General features: G+C 43.6%; 1 protein-coding gene across 1 annotated transcript in view; it reads right to left on the bottom strand.

The window, feature by feature from the left end:
• Positions 1 to 6,239: 6,239 nt before the first annotated feature.
• LOC133420523 (cGMP-specific 3',5'-cyclic phosphodiesterase-like) overlaps positions 6,240 to 19,664 on the bottom strand; it is a 63,929-nt gene continuing 50,504 nt past the window's right edge. Inside the window, exons 13-15 of the mRNA XM_061710218.1 lie at positions 13,864 to 13,938; positions 8,053 to 8,136; positions 6,240 to 7,975 (exon numbers count right to left, since the gene is read on the bottom strand). Of these exons, the coding sequence (XP_061566202.1) occupies positions 7,856 to 7,975; positions 8,053 to 8,136; positions 13,864 to 13,938 (279 nt within the window). The 3' untranslated portion in view covers positions 6,240 to 7,855. The remainder of the gene's footprint in view (positions 7,976 to 8,052; positions 8,137 to 13,863; positions 13,939 to 19,664) is intronic.

Genomic DNA, 19,664 nt, shown 5'->3' on the forward strand with positions numbered 1-19,664 from the left:
CATAACTTTTGAATGGTTTGATATAGAGAGTCGTTCCACTGCAGCCTGAACGTGCACAAGGGTACGAGGGCCCGTTCATCGCTGCTTGCAGCTTTAATTAGGATTGTTTTTATGTGAGTATGAATCTAAAAGCTGTGAGTGCAAAGTCTTGTGAATACAACTCTAATTTCTACGACTACGAGTCTTCACTCTGAACACGAATTCAAGTTTGTGGGTACGAGTGGAAAAGCTGTTGAAATGACGTCACAGGGGAGAGCAATCGAACCCCGAATGATGCACCGAAGAAGAGGATGGCACCATCACAGGTAAAGTAAATAACCCATCCAACATTTATTTATTTAGTTATTTATTTCATTAAATTGTACTGTTTTAAATACCAAAATATGGCTTTTGGCATCTTTTTGAAAGCTGAGACGAGTCGGTCCTGCCTCTCTGGACCTCTAGCTCCAATCTTAGTGACAGCGTTTCATCCGTCTCGAAAACGTATTTTTATTGTATAGTTTGTAAGATTCATACACACTTTACGGCCAAAGTCAACATTTAATTGATCTCTGCTGGAACCACAACGTCCTCCAAATACTGAAGAGTATCAGGGCCAGGCAGGAGAAAAATAAAAATAATATTTTAGAGGAGGAAGATTTTTTTTTCATTATGCACTTCGAGAAAAAAGTCGAAATGTCGAGAAAAAAGTCGAAATGTTGAGATTAATGTTGAAGTACAATTTCGAGAAAAAAGTCAACAAGGTTCAAAATACAAGAATTGACTTTACAATATTGATTTGAAACACATATGACACATATGCAGTTGCAGAACTTCAGAAAAGTCCTCTTAATGTTCCACTCCAAGGATGTGAGTTAGTTAGTTAGTTAGTTAGTTAGTTAGTTAGTTAGTTAGTTCCGGCTGCTGCTGCAGAGCTGTCAGTCGCTCTAACTGGATATGATGGGTCAGAGGAGACATTTACACTTTATTCACCAATTTGTATTTCAACTTTATTCACAAAATTTTGACTTTATTCACGAAATGGCGACTTTATTCTTGAAATTGTATTTCAACATTAATCTCGAAATTTCAACTTTTTTCTCGACATTTCTACTTTTTTCTCCAAGTGCACAATAAAAAAAAATCTTCCCCTCTCAAATATCTTTTCCCCTGCATGGCCCTGATACTCTTCCGTATCCAATTGTTCACCAGCAGCACAATGAATCTGGATTCTGATTGGCTGGCAGGTGTCCAAGTGTAAAAGTGTTAATGGACACCTAGAAAACAAGTTTGGTCAAATCACCTGATATCTTTAATATCATGCGCTGGATCAATTGCCAGGTGGTAACCACGGCAACGGAGATTCAGAGAAGAAGAGCCGGCTACCGCAGGACGGAGACATGAGTGATTTTGTCATTTCTTTTAATTTAATTTAATTACATTTTTAATTTATTTGAATGATTCATAATATTTGTAGCTTAATGAAACGTTTGTTTATTTATTTGAATGGTTGACGCCCCGGTCTGACCTCACCCCTCATAATAGATATAGATAAATTACCAATTCTAACTCTAATAATCACTCCTGGCATTAGCATGATGTATTGTTTCATAGTGTATTATTATATTAAGTTATGAAATCTCATGGGATGTTAAACTATAGTATTATTATATTGTTATATAATATAGTATGGTGATATCATTTGGTTATATGTTATATTTTATAAAAATCATGTTATATTAGGATATTATTATTATGCTATATTTATATCATATCGTGCTACACCACTCTATATGATAATTATTTATTTGTTTAACTTATTTACTCTCGAATTAATATTCTCAATTTATGTATTTACTTTCATCATCTTATTCACACACACACACACACACACACACACACACACACACACACACACACACACACACACACTGTATGTTAATTAAAAAAAAAGAAAAAAAAAAAGAATGGTTGATAATATTTGTAGCTTAATGAAACGATTTAGGAAACTATCTGTGTACTTTGATTCTTTGAAACAAATATATTTACTGTTTGTTACCGCACCTTACCAACACTCGTCTGTCAAGGTCTCCGTACAGATGTTTAGAAATGAGCAGAAATGAGGCCGCTTTTTCCGGTTTAATTGAATTGGCCATGTTTTTAATCACAAAAAGGCAGTGGAAACATCTAGAGCCGCCTCCTTTTGAGCCCGCCGGTCGTCTTTGGTTCAAACATGGAGAAAAACACACATCAGCTTTGATACAACAGCTTTACACGTGGTCCAAATGTCTCTAAAACAGTCTCTGCTTAGGGAAGTGTTGTCTAAAAAGAAAAAAAAAACAAAAACAAAGATGGATGGTTTTTTGTTTATATATTTATATTTTTGTACGAAACTACATTTCCTATAAGACTTGTGTGCTCTTGACAAAAGGATAACCTTACAATATAGAAACTAATAAATATATAAGACAAAAATAAATATGCAATAGTTAAGACACTCAGTGAAAAAGGTATAAAAGACTTGTGTGGTGTGCGCTGTGAACGAAGACGTCTAAGAAGCTTATCAGATACGTGTGACGCTGGAGGGAGAGGGTCCGTGGACCTCTGTACATCCGTTTTTTATTTTGAAATGACAAAATAAAAATAGAGAAAGAATCCAAAATAATCAGTTTCCCATCTTTTGTTTTGATAATAAAAAACGGAAAACGAATCGTTATCCATTATCCGTTATCCGACTTCATTGATGTGTTTGAAAATCAAAATTGGGAATTAAAACAGCGAGTGGGGTCGAAAACTCTTTTCTCTATTTCCTATTGGTTTCCAAGGATACTGAAAACAAGGATTGGACAAATGGGGGGATTGCACATGCGCAGTAATAAATGAAGAAAGTTTTTTCTGGTTCTTTTGTTGATCAGATTGAAAATGAACAGTTTTTTTTTATGTTGAAACAGAAAATAAATCAAATATGAAACCTGGGAGTGAAACATGAGTTTAATCTGTAATCTGTCTTCACTCCGTCATGAAACTGCAGTGATGTTGTGACAGTCCGTTCAGCTGCAGCGTCAAAAAAAAAGCAGCGTTCAATCAATAACATGTACTGAACTCTAACATACTGGAAACAAATAGGAAATAGAGAAAAGAGTTTTCCACTCGCTGTTTTAATTCCCAATTTTGATTTTCAAACACATCAATGAAATTGGATAACGGATAACAGATAATGGATAACGATCCGTTTTCCATTTTCCGTTTTTTATTATCAAAACAAAATATGGGAAACAGATTATTTTGGATTATTTCTCTATTTTTATTTTGACATTTCAAAACAAAAAACGGATGGCCGCGAAGTCCACGGACCGAGTCTGTCCCCCGGCTGTCGGCGGGACGGACATGAAGCCACGCTGTGTCAGAACACGAACTTCTGCGCTCATAAATAGTTTAGTGCTTACTCCGTTGTGAATCCGGTGAGTCGTAAACGTGTCACACGTGGGTTGAGCGTGAGCAGGCAGCTGCTGCTAGCTAAACTGGTGGAGAACCACGAAGCTCCGGCTGGCTACACGCTAGATTAGAGGTCCTTGTAGCACCCTATAATGTAATAATTTCACCCTATAATGTAATAATTTCACCCTATAATGTAATAATTTCACCCTATAATGTAATAATTTCCTGAAAATGTAATAAAATTTGCACTTAACTCAATCGAAAATGTAATAAAACCCAATAATGTAATAACTTCACCAATAATGTAATAAAGTATCTTGACTGATATTGTAATAACATTTTTACCGATAACGTAATACCTTATTACATTATTGTAGCGCCCTATAATGTAATCAAAGTCTGTAATTTAACCCAATAGTCATTCTGGTGTTTCAAATCCAGTGTATATACCATTATTAGATTCTTAAAACACAAAATGTAGAACTCTGGACTGAAAATGAACATATATATTACATTTTCTGTCAAATATTACATTATCAGTTTTGGAAAAAAAAGACCCACCTGAAAATGTAATAAATTCCCAATAATCTAATAAGGTATTACTTTATTGGTAAAAATGTTATTACAATATCAGTCAGGATAATTTATTACATTATTGGTGAAGTTATTACATTATTGGATTTTATTACATTTTCGATTGAGTTAGGTGCTAATTTCATTACATTTTCAGGCGTTATTACATTTTCAGGAAACTATTACATTATAGGGTGCTACACTCCTCAATCAAGAAACTGGTGTGTAGATGCAGGGACGTGCTGCTCGTTGGACCTCCACAACTGGAACTGAAAATCCTGTCCTAGACGACTTTAGCCCCGCCCCCCGCTCCGCCCCAGACTGGGATTCAAAGCTTATTGCAAATGACCATTCATCCACGTAATCTTAAAAGAGGGGTGCAAATATGATGGTTGTACCGGCCCGAGTTTCATGGATGTGGTGGTTTCCTCAGTAGACAACAATGACAGGTACCGGAACAGCTGGACTCGTTCTCTGGGGTCCCCGTGTGTTGCAGTAGATGCAATATGAAGAACATTGGATTGGGCTGGATTAAACTAGGTAAACTAGAGTATCCCAGGTGAACTAGCAAAACCAGAGTAGACCAGGTTAACCATAGTAGACCAAGTAAACTAGAGTAAAGCAGGTAAACCATAGTAGACAAAGGCCCAGTCCCAACCCCCCCCCTAGTCCTGCTTTTCAGCACTACCCCTAAATTTTGCGCGTTCCTGTGAGGGTAGTGGTGTCCCAATTCCTCTTTTCATCTAGGGGAGTGGGGAAAACAAGGGCTAGTGGATATGAATCTACCCCTCAGAGCGAGGGTTTTCAGATGCTGACTCGCTGACCGAGGGCTAGAAAAATGGCGGACATTTCTTATTTTTTAGTGAATAAAAGCAAAATTTTGAGTAGTTTCTGCATAAAAATGCGTTTTGATTACATTTCTAGCGAGAAATATATATTTTACTTTCATAATATTCACTAGTGGTTTGCGAAGATCTCGCCAGAATAAAGGCTGACTTATGGTTCCGCGCAGTGGTGGACAGTAACGGAGTAAATTTACTTGAGTACTGTACTTAAGTACATATCCAGAGGATTTGTACTTTACTTGAGTATTAGATTTCTTTGGTACTTATTACTCTTACTTGAATACATTTCAGAGACAAGTATTTTTACTTTTACTTGAGTACATTTCTAGGAAGGCTGAAAAGTACTCGTTACTTTCAGGTCTGCTCTTTTTTCTTCTTCCCTAAAATCCTATTGGACACAAGCTGTTTTTGTCAAAGGAGGAGACCTATCACAGTGCACGCTCTCCACTGGGATGTACGTAAAGCGGAAATACGCCAAGCCTCCTCAAAACGATACCGCCAAAGTAGCCTGCGTTTGTCAGGTTCATTTGGTTTCAGTTCATGATTGTTAATAAACTCTGCATCATCTGCTGTCCTCTTATGATCCCATTCATTTGATTTGTTTTTGGTGTTTCTGCAGGTTTTATATAACATTGTGGTTCTAAAAGCAGCACATCAGTGCAGCTGGTTTCAAAGAGTTAATTCTCAGAAACAAGAGTTAAAAGATCCTTAAATTAATTTAGAAAAAATATAGTAATTTACTGATGTGGAAAATAAGAAATTTACTCTTACTCTTACTTTTACTTTTACTTAAAGTAAATTTAAAAGCATTTACTTTTGGATACTTAAGTACCTTTAAAAGCAAGTACTTTTCTACTCTTACTCGAGTAATATTTTGACTGAGTTACTTTTACTTGTAACGGAGTAAATTTTGACCAGTAGTATTTGTACTGGGGTCGAGTACTCTGTCCACCTCTGGTTCCGCGTTACACCAACGCAGAGCCTACGGCGTAGGTTACGCGGCGGCGCGCCGTACCCTACGCCGTAGGCTCTGCGTCGATTTAACGCGGAAACATAAATCAGCTTCCGAGCCGGCAGGCTCTTCTCATCCCGATAACGTCGGATCAAATTTCTTAACAGGCGTTATTTGGATAAACTGAGCCCAGGTTGGGGATCTTAACGGTTACTTTTACGCCTGAAAAAATATTAAAACTTAAAAAAGTGGCATATTAACAGCGCTACAGCTGAAATTAAAACAGCTTCTAGCTCTGGGCTTCCTGATATGGTGTGACGTATGTGCAAACGTAACTACATAGTCGCTTACGTACCCGAACGTAAACCACGCAGTGACGTAGCAAGTGGTGTCCCAATCCCTAGAGAAGATTACAAGGGCCCTATGGTTTGAGGCTTCATTTTTAGGGCTAGTGGTAGAAAGTAGGGGGTGTGTTGGGATTGGCCCTAAGTAAACTAGAGTAGACCAGGTAAACCAGCAAGACCAGGGTAGATCAAGTGAACCAGACTATAGTCAATAACCAGTTAGTGCACACTTTAACAAGCTCACAAGCTTGGCAGCGAATTAAAGACCAGTCAAGCCAAGTTAAGTGGGATTTAGAGGTGGGGGCTCTCCAGTCTCCAAACATCAGTTGAATACTAATGACTGCTTACGACACTAACCAACCTGAAGGGAACAGAAAGATAATCTTTATGTTCTCTAAGATGCACCACGGCAGGGTCGTCTTTGCTCACTTGTTGGATCCTTCAATTCAGTTTTATTTATACAGCGTCTATTGCAAAAGACATTGTCCCTAGAATCTTTCCAGAGGGCCCAGAACGTGACCCCTGAGCAATTATTACATAAGGACCATGAACTCCACGTCCCGCTGATGTCCGCTCTACTACGGAGGTGCCGTGGAGCTATGGAGCTAGAACAGTCTCATAAGTCGCAAATGCACACACCGTTTCACAAATGCGACTTACTCGTAAACGGCTCTGGTTGAACGGCCCGACAAACATCTCCGATCGCGCTGTTTTCTTTACCAAGATCACAAGAGAAGCAGAGCAGTGATCTCTCCATCCCGTAATGCTGTCTTGTTTATTTATCTTTACTCCACCAACTCCAAATATTAATCACTTTTCCAAGCGAACGGAGCTAACGCAGCTCAAACAGCAGGTGTATCCGCCCGTTTAATCTGATTGGTTTACAAGTAAATCGTTCTACACGTGGGGTGGGCTGTTATGATTGGCTGAAACAAAGGAAGATATCTGATTGGTTGCAGATCCTTCCGTGTTTAAAAAAACGTATTTGTGGATCGAGTCACGTCAGGGGAGTCAGGTTATATTTGTTTGCGCATCAAAAATACATTTGTGTATCTTGTCCTACGCACGTGTGAATTGTTCTGTGCATTTGTGAATCAGTGTGTGCATTTGTGAATTTTTTGTCCTGTGCATTTGCAAATCGGTCTGTGCATGTGTAAAACTTGTCCTGTGCATTTGTGAATTATGAGACTGTTCTAGCCCCATATGGAGCTGGTGTGTCGGTGTGATCGGGTGGAAACGCCATGAACGCAGTTCTACAGAACCTGGGTGAGGTTGAAACCGTCTTGTATAATGTGCACACCCTAAAGCATTTGTGTGGATTGCTTGGTCGGTGTGTAGTTTAGTGTGTAGCCAGCCGGAGCGAATGCCAAAACATTTGGGACCCCCAACATCTGGACTTTGTCTTTATGTTTAGCGCTAACTGACAAATGCTACCATGGTAACACGCTAAACAACTGGTGAAGATGGGAATCAGTTTACAACACTCTTCTACCCCAACGTGTTCATCCTCTCTCTGTGGACTTTTAGCACACTTGTGTTTGTGGCGAGGTTTGTGGGCACCGCCGACCGGAGGGACGGGCCGGGGTCAGGGTTTCTGTTCGGGGTGGGGGAGGAACCTTTCTTGCTCACTTTCAGTGCACACATTTGGCCAGATGTCCATTCTCAACGTCACATTAAGGTCATGGAAGTTTGGGAGGGGGTTGGACGTCCGGCTGGGGTCGAGGTCACACCAGCCCGTTGGACAGTCCCTTCTCGCAGTCCTCCGCCAAGCGCGTCCAGTGCTGCCGGTTCCTCAGGCAGCCGTCCAGCAGGGGGGAGCAGCACTCCGACATGCCGGCCAGGGTCTGGGGACAGGACAAGGGAGACGGGTCAACACATGGACAAGCGTCCCTCCTCCCAGCTCACCGTAGTGTCCTCTTACCTCGTACAACTGAATGCAGATGGCATCAATGAAGGACACCTGCATGCTGGGAATCTTATCTCTTTTCTCCCGATTCATCAGGTCCTAAAGCCAACGACATGAAACAACGACATGAAACAACGGCCAAACATCAAAGTACAAACTGTAATAGCACATGACAGTGAAGACCACACAGAAAAGACTTTGCAATATTTTAACTGAAAGTTCACGACTGCTTCACGAACCGGAACCGGAAATGCGTTGCTACCAAGTGAACCAATCACAGCTCTCTTGGTCTGCTTTGGGTCTGCGTCCTCTTGACGCTTAGTTACAATTTTTTGGAGGTGCAGGTCAGGCACGGCGTGGCGTGCGCCGTGGGGAGCTCATTGCGGCACAACCTGCGGCGTAGGCTCGGCGTGGATTTAACGCAGAACCATAATCCAGCCTTAACACTGAGCTGTGGAGCTCCACAGGGACGTGTCTCGAACCTCGATGAGCCAAGACGGACTCATTCTGAAGTACGCTGATGACACTGCAGCAGTGCTTCTGATCCAAAACAACCAGGAGAGCGCTCAAATAGCGCTTTTCCACTAGTACCTACTCAGCCGACTCCACTCGGTTTGGTTCTTTCCCACTAGGGGTCTAATGTGCTGAGTAGATACTTTTTCTGTATCTATTCTGCCGAGGTTCTAAGCTGCTGAGTGGGCTGTATCTGACATCATCACACTACAGACCACCGATTGGTCGGGGGGTTGGAGTCAGACGTCTGAGTCAGGAGGAGGAAATCAGAGAAAGAGACTCTGACGGATTCTTGTTCATTTTATTCAACCAGCAATGGCAGCAAAAGTCTGTTTCATGATCCAACTCTGAGGGTCAGATGTTCATAAACCTGGTGCTGAGGAGAGAATTAAAAAGGGATCTAGACGGTGATAAGGAACAACCAGATCCACCAGGAGATCTGTCTCTTCATAGCTGCTCACGGCTCCAGCTGACTTTTCAGCAGCACCGAGATCAACTAAAAAAATTAAAAAAACGTCACCGCTTGAAGCTTCTCTCACTCTCATATTTTAACTTGATATCAACACAAGCCACAGACCCAGCAGCACATCTATCATCTCCTCCAGGTTCTACATTGTGGCAGAGTGGAGGAGCTGCAGCCACTCAGGCTGACGGGACACAGGTGTGGCTCGTCAGCCTCTCCACTCTGCCAGCCTCATAAGAGGAGAAGCTGCTGCTGAGACTGGTGTTCAGACTGGGACTGGGAAGCTGCTGGTGATATGTGTTCTGGGTGATTTGGGTGAGAATAAAAAGGGTCTGCAACAAACGCTGTGTCCTCTCCATCCTTCGGTCGGGCCCCCGTAGCATCCACCTTGCTACACTGGCACCCAACGTGGGGCGCGAAGGATGGAGGAGAGAGGCATGGAGCGGGCCCTGGACACGCTCGCCCGGGCCATGGCGGGCATGGCGGCTGCCTTCCGGGACCAGGGCGAGCGGCAGCTGGCCGCCATAGAAGCCCTGGTGGCCGCGGGGCGACCCACCCCTGCACCCCGTCTGAGGGCCGCCGCAGCAACGCGGGAAGAGCTGGCGGCGCCGCAGCTGAGAGGCCGGGAGGCAGAAGCTGCGGGCCGCCAAGCGACGGCTCCCGAGGCGACGGGACCCGCGGAGCGACCCATCCCTGCACCCCGTCTGAGGTTCGCCGCGGCAGCGCTGGTGGCGCTGCAGCCGACCGGCCGTGAGGCAGTGGCTGCAGGCCGCCAGGCGACGGCTCCGGGGAGGGAGTCAGCGGCGGAGACGGAGACGGAGGGGGAGACGGACGCGGAGTTGGCTGGGGAGGCGGCTGCGGAGGCGCAGCCGCCATCAGCGACGGAGGCGGACCACCAGCCAGAGCAGGGCTGCGTTGCGGAGGAGGAGGAGGCGGTCCCGGAGGCGGACTGGCAGCTGGCGCAGGACTACGCCACGGAGGAGGCGGTCCGGGGCGCACCGTGTGGCCCGAGGCCACCACGGGCCCGGCCAGAAGAGCGTTGTCCACGGCGACCGGGCCGACGCCGGGGTCGCCCCCCCCGACCGTTGCGCTGGTCGGGCCGACGCCGGGGGCGACCACCCCGACCAGGAAGCCCGGAGGGTTCCTCTCCCGCTCCGAGGGGGCGGGGGGGGGGAGTATGCTCGGCCGGAGGGACCCCGGCTCGAGTTTGGCGTTGGGGGTGTGTGGCAGAGTGGAGGAGCTGCAGCCACTCAGGCTGACGGGACACAGGTGTGGCTCGTCAGCCTCTCCACTCTGCCAGCCTCATAAGAGGAGAAGCTGCTGCTGAGACTGGTGTTCAGACTGGGACTGGGAAGCTGCTGGTGATATGTGTTCTGGGTGATTTGGGTGAGAATAAAAAGGGTCTGCAACAAACGCCGTGTCCTCTCCATCCTTCGGTCGGGCCCCCGTAGCATCCACCCTGCTACATCTGGCGCCCAACGTGGGGCCCGAAGAATGGACGAGAGAGACACGGAGTTTCGTGCAGACCCTTTATTTCACCAGTTTCACCAACACACACGTGCAGAAGCACATCAGCAGCTCCTCAGGCAGCAGCTCCATCAGCCCCCTTTGCTGCTGTCCAGCTCTGCCTTATGAAGGCTGGCAGAGTGGAGAGGCTGATTGGGCCCACCTGTGCCCTAATCAGCCTGAGTGGCTGCAGCTCCTCCACCCTGCCACACACCCCCAACGCCAACCTCGAGCCGGGGTCCGTCCGGCCGAGCCTACTCCCCCCCGCCCCGCCGGAGCGGGAGAGGAACCCTCCGGGCTTCCTGGTCGGGTGGTCGCCCCCGGCGTCGGCCTGAGCTGCAGAATGGTCGGGGTGGTCGCCCCCGGCGTCGGCCCGCCCGCCGTGGAGGATGCGCTCGGGGCCGGGCCCATGGTGGCCTCGGGCCACCCGGTGCGCGCACGACTGCCTTCTTCACCTCCGCGACGCAGCCCTGCGCGGGCTGCTGGTCCGCCTCTTCCCCCACACTCTCCTCTGGCCGCAGGTCCGGCCCTGTCTCCGTGGGACCCGCCGTCGCTGGCGGCTGCGCCTCCGAAGCCGCCTTCCCCGCCAACTCCGCCTCCGCCCCGGGAGCCGTCGCCTGGCAGCCTGCAGCCGCTGCCTCACGGCCGGTCGGCTGCAGCGCCACCAGCGCTGCCGCGGCGAACCTCAGACGGGGTGCAGGGATGGGTCGCTCCGCGGATCCCGCCGCCTCGGGAGCCGTCGCTTGGCGGCCCGCAGCTTCTGCCTCCCGGCCTCTCAGCTGCGGCGCCGCCAGCTCCTCCCGCGTTGCTGCGGCGGCCCTCAGACGGGGTGCAGGGGTGGGTCGCCCCGCGGCCACCAGGGCTTCTATGGCGGCCAGCTGCCGCTCGCCCTGGTCCCGGAAGGCGGCCGCCATGCCCACCATGGCCCGGGCGAGCGTGTCCAGGGCCCGCTCCATGCCTCTCTCCTCCATCCTTCGCGCCCCACGTTGGGCGCCAGATGTAGCAGGGCGAGTGCTACCGGGGCCGACCGAAGGATGGAGAGACACGGAGTTTCGTGCAGACCCTTTATTTCACCAGTTTCACCAACACACACGTGCAGAAGCACATCAGCAGCTCCTCAGGCAGCAGCTCCATCAGCCCCCTTTGCTGCTGTCCAGCTCTGCCTTATGAAGGCTGGCAGAGTGGAGAGGCTGATTGGGCCCACCTGTGCCCTAATCAGCCTGAGTGGCTGCAGCTCCTCCACCCTGCCACATACATCTTTAGTGTTGTTGTCTTTTTCGTTTAGATCACACAATCAAATACGTCACAGCAGCTTCTCCAACCTCCTACTTCTGCTCCAGGTGCTGAATTGTAGTGGAAAAGAAACCAGGCCGAGCTGAGATGAGTAGAGCCGAGTAGGTGCTGGTGGAAAAGCGCCAATAGAGCGAAGGTGGAGCCTTTTGCAGACTGTTGCCGTGACAACGGCCTGGCCGCGTCCTGCGACCAGATGGCTCAACAAAAAAAATAAACTATAGGGACTGTTTCTTTCATCCAGCTGCTGAAATGTGCAACAACAATGCACTTTATACGGTTTTGAACCATTTATTTTAGGTTGTTTAATGTATCTGACATTTATAGGGCTTTAAAGCTCTTTATCTGTGGTTTTCATCTGCGATGTCTTGCTGAACGACAACAAAGGAACCTTGAATCTTTTGCTCAGGGGTCATGTTCTGGTCTCTGGGACGCTCCTGGAGACAACCGGTATCCTAATAAAACTGAACTGAATAAGTTGTTAACATGAATGACAACAAAACTGTACATCCATCTTTTTCGTGCCAGTTTCAAAAATGGTGAACACTAATCTGGGGTTTTTGTTTGCAATCAGGCAAAGTAAAACTTTAGTTTCTTGGGTGGAAGCTGAGAGACGTCAGACATCTGGACTGCACGGGTTTATTACGTCTCCTTTGAGGTACAAATGCAGACAAAGACAAGACACAAGTATGCAATATTTATGTGTCCTCTAACCAGTACTCCAGTTGTAAAAATAAATCAGGGGGGGTGGTGGATTTGATCATATGGGGACAGATAATTTGTGCTGATTACAAATAATATAAGATATTACAAATAATAGCAGTGACCAAAACACCTGCAGAAATACTGCAGGAATGACATAGCAGCAGTTAAATGCAGCCTTCTGTAAGCTTTAAATATCCACTGGGCTTACATCAAATACATCAAAACACTACAATAAAAAACACTTTTCTGAACTTATCAATATGACTCTGTCCTTCACAGGATAAGTAACATGGATCACTGCAAAAACTCAAAATCTTAACAAGAATATTTGTCTTATTTCTAGTTAAAATGTCTCATTTTAGTAAAACAAATCTCATTACACTTAAAACAAGAGTAATGACTGGAAAAAACAACAATTTTCACCAGTTTCAAGTAGATTTTCACTTGAAATAAGTAGAAAAATCTGCCAGTGGAACAAGATTTTTTTGCTTGTAATGAGAAGATAAATCTTGTTCCACTGGTAGATTTTTCTACTTATTTCAAGTGAAAATTTACTTGAAACAGGTGAAAATTGACAAATAAGTTATTTTTCTGGTAATGACTCTTTTTTTAACCCTTGTACTGTCTTTGGGTCAAAATGACCCAATTCTTCTATCTTTCTTTCCTCCTGCTCTCTCCTTCCTTCTTCCCTTCCTCATTTCCTCCTTTACTCCTTTTTCTTCCTACCTCCCTTCCGTCATTCATTCCTTTATTACCTTCTTTGCTTTTCCTTCCTTCTTTCCTTATTTTCTCCATTCCTTCATTCTTCCCTCCCTTCTTTCTTTCCTTTTCTCCATTCCTTCCTCCCTCCCTTCTTTAATTTTCTCCCTTTTTTCCTTTCTTTCTCCCTTCCTTCCATCTTTTCTCCCTTCTTTCCTCCCTTCCATCTTTTCTCCCTTCCTTAATCCCTTTCCTACTTACTTCCTTCTTTTATTTCTTCTTTTATTTCAAGTGAATATTTACTTGAAACAGGTGAAAATGGTCAAATAAGTTATTTTTCTGGTGATGACTCTAAATGTTGAAATAGCAGTAAAACCACATTCATTGATGAAATGACATAAGGGATGGAAAGGAGGGATGACAGTTTTACAGGGGGGATGATTTGGACCATTTTTATTTCAGGGGGGGATGATTTGGACCATTTTTATTTCAGGGGGGGATGCCATCCCCTCATCCCCCTCAATTCCAGTACTGCCTCTAACCTATAAAAGAAGACATTAACACGCCTGATGGCTTGACACGGGACAGATCTGTTTCACAAACCGGAGAGCACAGAGCAGATGTCTCCTGTCCTGACCGAGGCTACTTACGCTGGGCTCGATGTTCAGCTCCCGCCGCTCCTTGTCCCCCTGCTCAAAGAACTCGGTGGCCACCAGCTCTGCAATCTGCAGCAAACAGACGAGAGGAGGAGAGGAGAGGAGTTCATGCTGGAGCTGCGGGTGGAGGCAGTTTCTCATGTGCAGAGCTTTCAGCTCAGAAGTTTATTTGTATAGCACAATTCAACACGAGGTAATTCAAAGTGCTTTACATCAACATTAAAAGCGGCAAGACACAATTAAACAGTAAATAACAAATAAAACGAAATAAAATGATAAGAAAAGAGGTAAAATAATAAAAAGCACAAATTGTTAAAACATAAGGGCAGTAGAGTACAGCAGGTAAGTATTTAATTTGTTTAACTTTAGGGAAAGGTTTGTCCCCTGTGGCCTCCAGACATGAGGAGACCTGTGATGAGCCTTTACTGTAAAAGTAAAGAATGGGATTTTTTTCCACGCGCCTGTTGGAAACCGTGGTTCTCCACGCCGCACCATGTCAGAGACATCATGACTCTCCCGTTTAACTTTGCTCCTTCACCCTCTGAACACTAAAATACCTCCAGTAATGATCTTTAGTTCTCATGCATTTGATAAAAATGGGATGTCTTGCATATTTCTGCAAGTTTTTCATCTATAACGTCTCTTACAATCTTCTTTCTTTCATCTCAAAAGCACATGGCTGTCTCGCTTCACTTTACCGTTCCATCAACTGTTTCACACTTCCTGTCAGAAAAAGGTTCATTTCTCAACTCATACTACCACTTGTTGATTATGCAGATATTGTTTATCACAATACTCCAGATCCCCATCTTAAACCTCTGACTGTATTATTCAATTCATTATATAGATTTGTGTTACGTTGTCCTTTCAGAACATCATTGTTTTATGTTTGATTCATTGAACTGGTTTCAACCCAAATCTAGACGCCAGTTTCACTGGCTTCACTTCCTTTTTAAATGTGTTTATTTTCACTGTCCTCCATATTTAAAAGAACTCATGATTCCATATAACTCTCCATACTCACTCAGACATAGGAATTTTCCTTTTTTCTTTGTTTCTAGAATTTCAAAAGAGGTTGGTAAAAGATAATTTCATTTTAAAGCCCCATCAGATTGGAATGATCTTCCTCTCTTTTTGCGTTCTATTACCTCTTTTCATTGTTTTAAGTTGGCATTATATTCTCATCTTAAAACAAATTGCCAATGTTTTTAATTTATTTATGTATTTTTTGTCCTTTTTTCTATTTATTTATTTATTTTTCTCTCTGTTATGTTATATTTATCTCATTGTTCCGGTTATTCAATTAGTCTATTTTGTAACTAGACTTATGTGGTAGGGGTTGTGTGGGAGGGTGAGCATGTATGTCTGTACTGTACTGTAATATATTGTAATGTTGTATGTTTTATGGGACCCCCTTGAAAATGAGATGTTACATCTCAAGGGGCTATGCTTAAATAAATTCTACTAAATCTCCTTTATACACCGCAAAAACTCCTTTTTTACGTTCTGCTAGCGGTCAGAGTATGCAGCTCGTTTTAAGAATTCTAATCAGGACCATCTTTCTTACTCCATTAGCCGAGCTCCATCCCCCGTCTACAACCCTCTCTTCCCATGCACGGTCATGGGAATGGCAGGTATTTTTGCTTAACCCTTGTGCTGTCTTTGGGTCAAGGAAGGAAGGAAGAGAAGAAGGGAGGAAAGAAGGAAGGAAGGAATAATGAAAAGAAGGAAAGAAAGAAGGTAGGAAGGGAGAAAAGAAGGAAGGGAGGAAGGAAGGAAGGAAGGAAGGAAGGAAGGAAGGAAGGAAGGAAGGAAGGAAGGGAGGGAGGGAGAGAAAGAAAGAAAGAAAGAAAGAAAGAAAGAAAGAAAGAAAGAAAGAAAGAAAGAAAGAAAGAAAGAAAGAAAGAAAGAAAGAAAGAAAGAAAGAAAGAAAGAAAGAAAGAAAGAAAGAAAGAAAGAAAGAAAGAAAGAAAGAAAGAAAGAAAGAAAGAAAGAAAGAACTGCCAACTTCATTTATTTGGATATCAGGGCGTCATTTTCACTCAAGTAAACCTCACCTAAACCTCATGAAGTATGTAAACCTCATGTAAACACAAGTGTCATTAAAACTGTTATCAGCTTTACCTTTGGATTAGGAATGGGAGATATTTTACCGTTCACGATAAACCGTCAAAAAAATTCCCCACGGTAATAATTTGTATCTCACGGTAAAAATGATAAATTCCTGTTGATGATGTTTTTGTGTAAAACTGATTTATGGTTCTGTGTTAAATGTGTGAAGGAAGGAAGGAAGGAAGGAAGGAAGGAAGGAAGGAAGGAAGGAAGGAAGGAAGGAAGGAAGGAAGGAAGGAAGGAAGGAAGGAAGGAAGGAAGGAAGGAAGGAAGGAAAGGAGGAAGGAAGGGAGAAAAGAGGAAGGGAAGAAGGAAGGAGAGAGCAGGAGGAAAGAAGGAAGGAAGGGAAAAAGGAAGGGAGGGAGGGAGGAAGGAAGGAAGGAAGGAAGGAAGGAAGGAAGGAAGGAAGGAAGGAAGGGAGGGAGGGAGTAAATAGGAAGGGAGAAGGAAGGAGAGAGCAGGAGGAAAGAAGGAACAGGAAAATTAGGTCATTTTGACCCAAAGACAGTACAAGGGTTAATAACAGACGATTTGACTGGATTTCAGTCTTTTACTGTTAGAGCTGCTGTCTTAGTCGTGTAGCACTACATTGCAACATTTGTTTGGACCTGAAATGCAAAAAAGGATGTACACTCGTAAATGATATCACTATCTTGGGTTCATATAAACAGTATGGACACGCACGCACGCACGCACGCACGCACGCACGCACGCACGCACGCACGCACGCACGCACGCACGCACACGCACACACGCACACGCACACACTGACAAATGGAAGGAAAAAGCAAAGATGACGGTAGAAAGCAGAAGTGTGTCAGGGCCCGCTGTGTTTGCAGGGGTAAATGAAATGTGACTGCAGCTCGGGGCTCAGCCAGTCCTTGATTGACTAGATAACCAGGTCTCTGCGCTGCAGGGGACTCATTACAAGCTGACTAAAACCAAGATCGGGCTCGGGGAAAAGTATTTCTGTCTTTGTTTACCTAACACTGGATCAATCAAGCAACACGGTTTCCTCTCCGTTCACCCAGAGGTCAGAAAGACAACATGAAGACTGCAGTGTTAAAAGTTCACTCATTGCTTCGTCATGAAATTGTTTTTGTTTTTAATTACGATCATTATTGGTATTGTAAGGTTTTATAAGGATGTTTGGAACAGTTAAATGTTGAATAGGTCTAAATCTATGGGGGTATTATTGTTCCAATATTATTTGTGTGTGCGTATCTCAATCTGTGTGTGCGTAAAAAGATTCGTGTGTCTGTATTCAGATTTGTGTGTGCGTAAAAAGATTTGTGTGTCTGTATTCAGATCTGTGTGCGTAAAAAGATTTGTGTGTCTGTATTCAGATCTGTGTGCGTAAAAAGATTTGTGTGTCTGTATTAAGATCTGTGTGTGCGTAAAAAGATTCGTGTGTCTGTATTCAGATTTGTGTGTGCGCAAAAATCAGCCGGGAGCTCTCGATTGGCTGTCTTTGCACACGTGGATTTTGACACAGTTCTGCCGCGGCAAATCTGTAAAAAGATCTGTGTGTAAAACGATTTGTGCGTCCGTAACTTTTGCTTTGCCCTGAGCTCGGACTCACAGGCTCACGCCAGGCTACAGTAGCAATGCAGCCTTCACACCACTAGTCGTAGCACTCAGTCAGTACTCTACATGCAGCAGTTCCATCGGGTTTCTGAACATATTATTGGACATCGTTTGGACTTTTATACTGCGCATGCAAACACCTGAACCCCATCTACTTCGGACCTATGTCGGACATTTACATATGGAGTAAGATAACTTCCAAAAAGATGTGTTCATGTTATAACTATTCGTATTCATAATGATAAACATTTGTATGTAAATAAAAACGTTGTACTCAAAATTCTGCTGTCACGCACATGAGTCTGACAAATTATTAGGTTAAGAGTAAGAAATTAGGTAAGAAATTGACCTTTTACGTCTCATTTATTCATTCACACACGCACTAATATATTTGGGAAACAGTTAGGCACCAAATATAATATATTTAATTTTCTCAGATGGCAAAAATAAGAACTTTATTGATCCCACATACTGTAGGAGTAATTCATTTTATATCAGCTATAAAGAACAAGGTAGTGCTGAAAAAAAAACAATAATCTATCCTCCCTCACAAAAATAAGAATAGAGAAACATATTTTCTCATCAACAAAACAAATTAAAATTTTTTCAAATAACAAAATAACACATTTGAACCATTTTTCAGACAATAAAAGAACTGAAAAAATCTGAAGAATTGTTCAAATATGTTATTTTGTTACTTGAAAATTTTTTAATATGTTTATGTAAAATATGCTTTGTTGATGAGAAAATATATTTTTCTTATTTTTGTGAGGGGGGATAGGCTATATATTGTTTTTTCGGCACTACCTTGTTCTCTAATATGACATGAATTACTCCTACAGTATGTGGGATCAATAAAGTTCTTATTTTTGCCATCTGAGAAAATTAAATATATTATATTTGGTGCCTAACTGTTTCCCAAATATATTAGTGCGTGTGTGAATGAATAAATGAGACGTAAAAGGTCAATTTCTTACCTAATTTCTTACTCTTACCCTAATAATTTATCAGACTCATGTGCGTGACAGCAGCATTTTGAGTACAACTTTTTTTATTTACATACAAATGTTTATCATTATGAATACGAATAGTTATAACATGAACACATCTTTTTGGAAGTTATCTTACTCCATATGCAACCCGATTACTAAATGTCCGACATAGGTCCGAAGTAGATGGGGTTCAGGTGTTTGCATGCAGTATAAAAGTCCAAACGATGTCCAATAATATGTTCAAAACCCCGATGGAACTGCAGCAGGTGAACGTACTGACTGAGAGCTACGACTAGTGGTGTGAAGGCTGCATTGCTACTGTAGCCTGGCGTAAGCCTGTGAGTCCGAGCTCAGGGCAAAGCAAAAGTTACGGACAAATCGTTTTACACACAGATCTTTTTACAGATTTGCCGCGGCAGAACTGTGTCAAAATCCACGTGTGCAAAGACAGCCAATCGAGAGCTCCCGGCTGATTTTTGCGCACACATAAATATGAATACAGACACACGAATCTTTTTACGCACACACAAATGTGAATACGGACACACAAATCTTTTTACGCACACACAGATCTTAATACAGACACACAAATCTTTTTACGCACACACAGATCTTAATACAGACACACAAATCTTTTTACGCACACACAGATCTTAATACAGACACACAAATCTTTTTACGCACACACAGATCTGAATACAGACACACAAATCTTTTTACGCACACACAAATCTGAATACAGACACACGAATCTTTTTACGCACACACAGATCTGAATACAGACACACAAATCTTTTTACGCACACACAAATGTGAATACGGACACACAAATCTTTTTTTACGCACACAGATCTGAATACAGACACACGAATCTTTTTACGCACACACAAATCTGAATACAGACACACAAATCTTTTTACGCACACACAGATTGAGATACGCACACACAAATAATATTGGAACAATAATACCCCCATATAAATCCTACATCCTGATGGATTCCTAGAAAGAACAAGTGAGAAAAAATAAATAACAGTTTGGGATGGCATAGCATCGGCAGCTATGAATCTGAGAAAAATAACCTGACTATTTCCTCGACATTTC

This window comes from Cololabis saira, chromosome 20 (genome assembly GCF_033807715.1).
Source record: "Cololabis saira isolate AMF1-May2022 chromosome 20, fColSai1.1, whole genome shotgun sequence".
Classification (NCBI taxonomy): domain Eukaryota; kingdom Metazoa; phylum Chordata; class Actinopteri; order Beloniformes; family Belonidae; genus Cololabis; species Cololabis saira.